The sequence below is a fragment of the Choloepus didactylus genome, chromosome 4, assembly GCF_015220235.1.
Source record: "Choloepus didactylus isolate mChoDid1 chromosome 4, mChoDid1.pri, whole genome shotgun sequence".
Taxonomy (NCBI): domain Eukaryota; kingdom Metazoa; phylum Chordata; class Mammalia; order Pilosa; family Megalonychidae; genus Choloepus; species Choloepus didactylus.
The window spans coordinates 158,638,096-158,646,858 of NC_051310.1; the positions used below are offsets into that span (position 1 = coordinate 158,638,096).

Here is an 8,763-nt window from a genome sequence, read left to right on the forward strand (position 1 = left end):
TCTCTCCCTCTCTGCCCTCCCATTTTCTCTCTCAGTCTCGCCCCCCCCAACCCTACCTCTCTCTCTCTCTCTCTCTCTCTCTCTCACACACACACACACACACACACACGCACACACACACACACACACACAGCACAATCCTTCCAGATCTTGCAGGCTGCCTGGGCTGGGAATCAGATTGCTGTACAGGGAGAAGAAGGTGGCAGAGACAGCAGACAGACACTCAAACCTGGACGCTAAGTCTTTATTGAGGTTTGTTGAAAACTCGGACCTGCAGGAGACTTCCCGAGGCTCTCGGAGGTGGCAGAACTTCAGCAGCAACCAGGGGCAGTCCCCGACTGAGTGGCACAGGGATCCTGGCCCAGGTCTGGTTCCGACTTTGCTCTCAGGCTGGCCTAAGCCACCAGGGTTAGTTCTCTTCCAGGACCTGATTGATCCAGGGCCGGTAATGGGAGATTCGGGTGAAGACAGCAGGAGGCTTTGCATCATGACTTCCATAGGAGACAATGCCCTGGGCCACCCCGGCACACAGAATAGGGCCCCCAGAGTCTCCCTGTGGGACAGAGAGAAAGAGAGCAGAAGGTCAGCGAGAGAAGGTCTTCCACTCTTGCCTGCAGGTCCCTGCTCTGAGTCTCCATCGGACCTACAGTCAGGCCCAGGAGCCCTGCTCCTCTTGGGGTTATATGTTCTAGGTCTGACGCCTTTTTGTTTTTTTCCCCAAAGGCAACTACCACCTTCCTCTGGTCACTGCACATGCACTGGGCAGCAGATGGTGAGGGACGCTCCAAGACTGTACCAGGCCATGGGGGAGAGCTCTGCAGAGGGGCAAAGCCGGTCTCCTAAGTCCTGTGATCTCAAACCCTGTCACCATCTCCTGACCCCATCTCTCCCCAGGAGAATTCTGGCCTCTGAACAGTGATTTCTGGAGAAGAACTCTGGTTTGAGAGTCACCTTAAATGCAGATTTTGTCTCCTTGGGGTTGCCCACGCAAAGCTGCAGATCGTGGTTAAAATGCGGAAAGTAGCTGCAGTTCTGGGGATCCATGAGTCTCAGCTTCACCTCTTGCAGAGTGTCTGACCCTGGTTCGTCTATTCCTGTCCTTCCCCAGCCAGCCACCCGGCACATCGTCCCAGGCGGGATAAAGTTGAATTGGGACGGAAGAGGGAGTACACCCACGGCCAGGGTCAGTTTGGCTTTCTTCTTCAACTGCGAAGGGAATGAGGGGCTGTCAGGGCTAGAAACCAGTTAAGGGTGGCTGGAAGCCAGCAGGGAGGACAGGGCAAACAGCTTCACATCACAGCCAAGTCCAGATGGTGAGCTGGGAGGAGGTGCAGTCTGGGAAATTTCAGGGCAATGGGAACCTGAAGAAGGCTAAGAGGACAGGAGGTGGAGTTGGGGGTGAAAGATGTGATCACCTTTAGTAACATGATGTCATTCTGCAAGGTAACATATTTTGGATGACAAAATTGTTGTGCCACCTTGTACTTCTGCCATGTGTCTTCTTTCTTGGTTATGTTATGGGCTCCAAGGGTGACCGTTATAGACCTGTTGGGAGGGAGATGGATGAACAAGGAGACACAGTGAAGGTTTAGGTTTTCTCATAAGATGTGCCCATTCAGAGTAAAGGGCATTAGTCTCTCACTGGGCCACTGGACTCTTACCACCCCTCTCCCACTTTTCTGGGCCACTTGTGGCATTTGGGGGTTTTGCTCAGAGAAGAGCTTTCCCAGGGAACAGAGATGACTTCCAGGACCTGCAGGAATTGCTGGGGACTGAGCAGGTCCTGGAGGACCTGGGGGAATAGGGTTGGCATTCCCTAATCCAGGGGGCCCTATGTGAGGGCCAGCCCTCTGGAGCAGGGGATACTAGAGAAAATGGGGAAGTGGTAGGGTCCCATGGGAACACTTCTTCCTGTCTCCCATTAAAAGCATGGGTCCAGGTCCCTCAGAACCAAAGACTAGTGTTCTTGAAAAGAGAATAGAGGAAGTGGCCCAGGAAACCAGGCCCCTGAAAAGTGAGTCCCATATCTTATGCACTGGGATGGGGGTAAGGAGGAGATACTTCAGAGGAAGGGTCATTGGAGAGGGCATCTTTTTCCTCCGCAGGGGAGCTGAACTCACAGTGACCAAGGATCAGGGCATCTATTCAAGTATGAGACCAGTTCCTTCAAGTCCAGCTCTTCCCTCTGCTTAAAGTTGATCCAGGCCTAGGAGCCCCTCCTCAGTCCCCATGGCGGGCATTTCTTGGTTCCTACCAGCCCTCCCCTTTGGAGATAAACAGGGCCCTGCTGTCTCACCTTCCTGCACAGTGAGCAGCCGTCAGAACAAAGTCCCGTCTTATCAGAAAACCCCCGCAGGTTGCCAGGTAGCCCTGGAAGGTGACAATCTCCAGGTGGGCCATGTAGGGGCGGGAGTGTGGCTTGCACTCTTTGCCATTGATGATCTCCCCTGCAAGAGAGAACCCCAGGGCCCAAACACAGGTATCGGTGTCCGCTCTGGTGCATGCACCGGTTGGATGAAAGTTGCTAGAGGCTTCCCTCAAATCTCATCTTCACCCTTTTTTCTCCCCATCTTCCCCTTCAGGTGTCCCATGTATCTGCTTTCCCCACCTACAGCCTCCAACGTAAGTTCTCATTCCTGCTTTCAGTAACCAACAGCCAGCCCTGTCTTTCATGCCTTTCAGGCAATCTTTCCTTCAGAGCCTCTATCCCCACTGCGATTCTGTCACCATGCAGTGCAAGTTCTCCAGTTTCCTGCCTTGACCTTCTTCACAGAATAACCAAATCACAGGATAATGAGTAGTGCTGAAGCTCAGAAGATTAAGAGGACATGCCCGTATTCCTGGGGGTGCCTGTCTTTCCACTTGCTATGGGCTTCTCCCTGGTCAGCGAGAAATTCCTCACGCCTGGGAAGCACCACAGGCTGTAGAGAATGGGTGGGTGGGTGTATCCCAAGTGGAAACTTCACTCTGTGATCCTTGAAGAGCAATCCTGGGTCTAAGAGTCAGCTACATTCAAACTAAGCTTCTTTGATTTAGGAGCCCAGCCTCCAAATTACAAAGGGAAGGATGCTAAGACTCACCAGCTTCAGCTCTGGGGGACAGGAGAAAGGTCAGCAGGAGAAGAGGAAGAAGACACATCTTTTCAGAGATGTTACTCATGGCAGAGGCTGGGTTTGTTTTCTAGTCTCGGGTTTTATAATTCCCAGCAAGCGAGGGAGGGGCAGGCCTGGTAACCACAGAAACTGTCTAGTCACATTCTAAGTTGGTTGTCTTTTTGATCAGAATTTCTGCCAGAATTGCCATTTGTTTTGCCAGAGGAGAAGTTGAGGCTGGAACCCCCATGTCCTGGCTCCCAGGATGAGCCCTAGGCCATGGTGCCCCACCACCCCATCCCGGGCAAGGGGCACCATGTCTTTCTCAGTTAAGACAGTTGGGTAAAGGCTCAGCAGAAACATGGGTGGGAGAAGAGCCTGTGCACTGAGCATTCAGAAGCTTACAAACTTTAAAGCTATGGCCCCACAGGAAGAAATGCATTTTCAAAAAAGACCCATTACACATACACATGTGTAAGTGAGCACACAAGCACAAACATTCATTCAAATGAATCAAAAGTTTCAGGAAACACTGTTTATCCTTACCACGTGCAGTGCTCTCTGTTAGTGTCTATTCCATCCCATTCCATTCCATGTCAACATGCTACTCACTTAAAGGAAGATTACTTACAATTTGGAAAACATTGATAGGGATCTCTCTCTTCCTCTGAACCAAATGTTCATTGGCAGAAGAGAGAGATCCAAGGAGAGTAGGTGGGGGAAGGGGATAGACACTGTGACTGGACTTTACATACCTTATCACAGGAGCAAATGGGATTGGGATTAGCAGTTTTTGGGGAGCCTATAATATGTGTATCATTTGTTGCCATTATTCTTGGATATGTTATTACTTTGTTAACAGCCCTGTGTATATTTTCTACATTTATTAAGGCTTATGGTTCAGAATTAGATTTTCCTAAACCCAAATCAAGTGCCCTTTCTGCTTTACCACAAAAGTGAGAGATACAGTCTCACCAATGGGGAGGGAAAAGTATGCATATAGGAGAATGGTTTGCTCTGTTGGGCTGGGGTTTCCTATTTTCACATTAGAAATCATGCTTGGTTTTGCAGAAGTATGTCAAGCTGTAAGTGTCTGAGATGTTACTCTTTTTTCACAACTCTGGGAAATACTCTTACTGTCACTTTACAGATGTAGAATTGAGACTTACAGAAATGAACATGACCAAGATCACAAAACTCATAACTATCAGAACTGGATTTTAAGCAGATAGCTGCTGTTTTCCCTGAACTTGGAGAAGCAGAATGTCTAGAGAAGAGTAGGGTAAGTAAGGTGGAGTGTTGTCTCTCTCTCGGACATTCATGAGGCATTTGGTTCAGAAATGGGGGACCTTAGGGGATAAATACCTAACCCAACTCATTCTGCCAGGCCCTTGGTTACAGCTTGTGACTGGATGATCCATTCCTTGGTATATATTGTCTGGTTCCTCTGCTGCCTTCAGCCTATCTTCCTAAACGCCATCGGCAGTTCTGACCTTCTCTAGAGTAAGATGTTTAAACATATTTCTGTCGTCTTCTCGCATCTGGGCATTCCAGGAGACTCTTTACTACTATTTTCACTTTCTAGTGTTGTGAAAAAATGCAGGATCCCCAATTAAATTTGGATTTCAGATAACTAACAAATCATGTTTTGGTATAAGTACAAAGAGTAGCCCCCCCAAATACTCGGGGGCATACTTAAACTAAAAAGACTAAATCAAACTACTATTAGTTTATATTTAACACCTGTAAAGTAATTTGCAAGGATATAAGTTGATCTAATTCACTACACTCTTGCTTTAACTCCTGGTTAAGCTATGACACTCTGTACAATTATTTGAGTGGACAAAGTAACCAGGAGATGATGGATGGAGAGGTCCTTGAAGGTGACCCCAAGCTTTGGATTGGGAGTAAGATGTTTTATGGCTGTGCATCTTTGTTTCTCTCCAGGCTCTTCATTAAGAACTGAAGAAGAGCTTGCTTTCTTTAAGTTTCTTCCTGATTTTTCTTTTTATCATCTACTTTTCCTGTTATAGGCTGGTATTTGAGGAGGGAAAGTCATAGGGTGCCTTTCTTATGAGTTTGAGCAAAGCCCCCTTATTTGGATAGTTTTTTCCTGTAGACCCTTTGATACTATCACCCCCCTTATCACCCTCAGCATCAGTGGGGCAGGCACACTCCTGGGACCTTCATCCTCTGCATCTCACAATAACTACCTTGTATTTTTTCTGGGTGGGCTATAGGGTGGCTGGTGTGGTGACAATGGTTCTTTCCAATCCAGGGGTCCACATGCTACTTGTTTGATCGGTGGTTGTTGCCAATGCTTCAGTCAGTGCTTGCAGGCTCAACCCTGCTGTTCACTGTCTCTACTGATGATTCCTGTGGGGTACGGCTCCTGGATTGGAAGTGAACTTGTCTTCTAGATGGCCCTAGAATGGTCTGATCTTATCCTTCTTCTGAGATTACTATATTATACTGGGGCCTTATAAGGATGTCTCTCTTATCTAGTCTTTTCTCCCATCTTACATTCTTGAAATGTAAGGAGATTCCTTTGTTTCTATCTTTGTCTTTGACATTGGACAATCTGATCAGTAAGTGTCTTGGAGTAGGTCTATTGGGATCTGTTCTGTTTGGGGTATGCTGTGCTTCTTGAATATGTAATTTTATGTCTTTCATAAGAGTTGGGAAATTTTCAGTGATTATTTCTTCAATTATTCTTTCTGCCTTCTCTTCTTCTTCTGGTACACCCATACATGCATATTTGTGCCCTTCATGCTGTCATTCAGTTCCCCAAGACTGCTCATATTTTTCCATTCTTTTCCCTATCTGTTCTTTTGTGTGTAGGATTTCAGATGTCCTGTCTGCCAGTTTATTGATCCTTTCTTCTGCCTCTTCAAATCTACTAGTATGTTTCCATTGTGTTTTTCATCTCTTTATTGTGCCTTTCATTCCTGTAAGTTCTGTGATTTGTTTTTTCAAGCTTACAAATTCTTCTTTATGGTCATCCAGTGTTTTCCTTATATCCTTCATCTCTTTTGCCACATTTTCCTTCAGCTCATTGATTTGGTTTAGAAGATTTGTTTGAACATCTTTAATTAGTTGCTTTGGTTCCTGTATTTCAGTTGAAGTGTTAGTTTGTTCCTTCGGCTGGTTCATATTTTTGTGTTTCCTAAGTATGGCTCATTATTTTTAGCTGTCTAGGCATCTGATTTTCTTGATTAGTTTATTCTGGAACTCATTTTCACTATTTTACCTAGGGTTTTCTTATTGATTGGCTTTGTTTTCTATCTGTTCTTTGGTGTTCAATTCAACTTATTGTGGTCCTCTAACATGGCTTCTGTTTAGTAGATCAGAATTTTTCAGCTCTTGTTTTTTTGGTTCTTGCCCTGCCTCTATGTAACCTTTTTGTGAGAGGATCTCCCCAGATATGATTGACCCCAATCAGATTTTCCCAGTCCAGACAGGCCCAGGTCTCTGGAGGAGGATGTACTCTTTATCACATTTCTCTGAGAATGGGACCCTGCTGATTGTCAGACCCTCCTGTGAAACCTCTAAACTCTTGCTTTTCCCATCCTGTCCAGCAGGTGGCACTTGTCAGCCCACAGTTCCCCACCAGTGTAAAGAGGTGCCACAGGTGATTTTAATTCTCAATGGACCATGTCCCTCCCAGGGGCATGGCTGACTCAAGCTGTTTCTGTTATCCAGCCCTGGGGTCTGAGTTCTCTGAATAAGGGTCACCACTGGAGCTGAGCCCTGCCCCCCCTTATCTTGGAGGAAGTTATGTCCTTTAGGGAATTATCTCCTCCACTAGACTTATTGCTTTGTCTCTCAAACCTATCTTAGCTTCTGCCCTTGCCTGGGTCCAGCTGCCAATTGCAAATATCTGAGGCTTTCTGTAATGGGCTACTTAGAATGTTATTAAAAAAAAAAAAATCCCTTTTCAAGGTCTTTCTCCAACCCCTAAGTTTTGTCGGTCCCAGTCTAGACTATTTAAAGATATGCCCTTTAGGCTATTATCTCTTTCACCTGAATAGTTACTCTCTGATAACTTTAATTACATCTTGCCCAGGGCAGTGCTGAAATCTGGGCATTCTAAGCAGCTCTGATGGGCAATTGAAAAGTAAAAAGATAAAGAGTCAGAGAGAAAGAAAAGAAAAGAAGAAGAAGAAAACCTTTTCAGAGCTGGACCCCAGCTCCCCAGATTTGGAAGCAAGAGATGCAAGAGCTGGAGTTGGTACCTGTTTCTATGTGCCCCTTTTTCTTGGAGCCCAACCCTTTTCCAGTATTATGAACACCTCCAACTCCAAAAGTCTCTCTCTCTCTCTCTTTTTTTTTTTTTGTTGTTGTTGTCAGCCCTGCCTCCTCTCTGCCAGAGCGAATCCTCCCGGTTCCTGGTTCCTTTTGTGCCTGCTCTTGGTTTATCTGTGCTTGGAGATTTTATTCAGCAGTCTGAATTTGTTAGTTAATTCTGCAGTTAGGACCTGGTTGAGCCCCCCTCTTTGCTCCCAGCACAGATTGTTTCTTTTTCCCTTGGGGAGCCAGCTCCAAGACAGTCAGCCCATGCTTGTGGGGGAGGGGTGCCAGCTCCCTGGCCAGGGAAACTTACAGTTCTTTGCTGTGATCTCAGCCATTTCACCCATTCTAGACTGGTGTACAGTGCATGACCAGTCACAGAAGTCCCTGAAACTGCTGTTCCATATAGTTCCTGGCTATTTACTGGCTGTCCTACAGGAGTAACTAAATTCCACACCTCTCCACTATGAATCTTTACCTTTTAAGAAAAAGGTCAAGCTCCTCCAGTGTCCTCCTTTGTTTCTTAAACAGCAGCTACTGCTCAGGCTGCAGAAATGATTTTGGTAAGACTGATGCGGTAGATAGTGTGAAATGGTAAGTAAAGTGAGTCTAAGTAGCAGCACAATGATGCTGTGGCTACAGTATAGCCACAGGGTAGGGTCAACCCTACAGGAGTAATTTAGCGAGTTTTCAATGGTGCTTTTGACCAATCATAGTTGGTGGAAGAGTGGAGTGAGCAAATCAGGACCAGGGATTCAGTTTTCTTGGGGTTTGCTTGAGGGAATTTTGTAGTGGTTAATGCTAGGTTGTTCAAAGAGAATGGATTTGCATCTGAGAGAGGTGTTGAGGGTGGAAGTACCACTCAAGAATAGGGAGAATGTGTCACATGGTCATGGAGAGATGCATGAATAACCTCGTGTCTCAATTGTATATTAAACTGAGTAACTGTTGGAAGATTCCTGAATTTCTCTCCTTTTCTCTCTCTCCCTCTCCCCCTCCTTCTCTGTCCTTCCCTCCTTCCATCCTTTCCTTCCTCTCTATCTTCTCAAACCTGAAATTTTCTTTCACAGTTCAAAACATTTCCTTTACTGATCTTAAATACCCCAAATATAGAGAAGTCTATTCTGGTGTTAAAGAGTGAGGAAAGGAAGAGACACTGGCTGCTCAGGGAATGGATGAGAAATTGCAGTCACACAAATAAGGCTGAAAGCTGTGTCTTTATTGGGATTCTTGGAAACACAGGTAGCCAGTGACTCCTTCACCTGAAAGGACCCCTTGGGGCTCATGATGGGGACAGGGATGATCGAGTTAGCCTCGGGGCTGGGGAGAGACAACTGCTCAGGCAGTTTTCCTCTCTGGTTGTGGTCCATGTTCATTTATT

The 8,763-nt window shown here is 46.3% G+C and overlaps 1 protein-coding gene across 1 annotated transcript; it reads right to left on the reverse strand.

Annotated features, from left to right (window-relative positions):
• Nucleotides 1–278: 278 nt before the first annotated feature.
• Nucleotides 279–3,152, reverse strand: LOC119532365 (chymase-like). Its single transcript, XM_037834707.1, has 5 exons — nt 3,081–3,152; nt 2,297–2,447; nt 1,416–1,545; nt 952–1,206; nt 279–553 (listed from the first exon to the last, which is right to left on the reverse strand). Exons 1-5 carry the CDS (start codon nt 3,136–3,138, stop codon nt 410–412), a joined length of 738 nt encoding a protein of 245 aa, XP_037690635.1. The 5' UTR covers nt 3,139–3,152; the 3' UTR covers nt 279–409.
• Between the last annotated feature and the right edge of the window lie 5,611 nt (nt 3,153–8,763).

Excerpts from the sequence above, each read along its gene's own strand:
- LOC119532365 (XM_037834707.1), bottom strand. The coding sequence starts at position 3,138 with ATGTGTCTTCTTCCTCTTCTCCTGCTGACCTTTCTCCTGTCCCCCAGA. Across the intron at positions 2,448-3,080 it reads GTCCCCCAGAGCTGAAGCTG|GGGAGATCATCAATGGCAAA; the intron begins GTGAGTCTTAGC and ends TCTCTCTTGCAG. Across the intron at positions 1,546-2,296 it reads GCTGCTCACTGTGCAGGAAG|GTCTATAACGGTCACCCTTG; the intron begins GTGAGACAGCAG and ends CCCTCCCAACAG.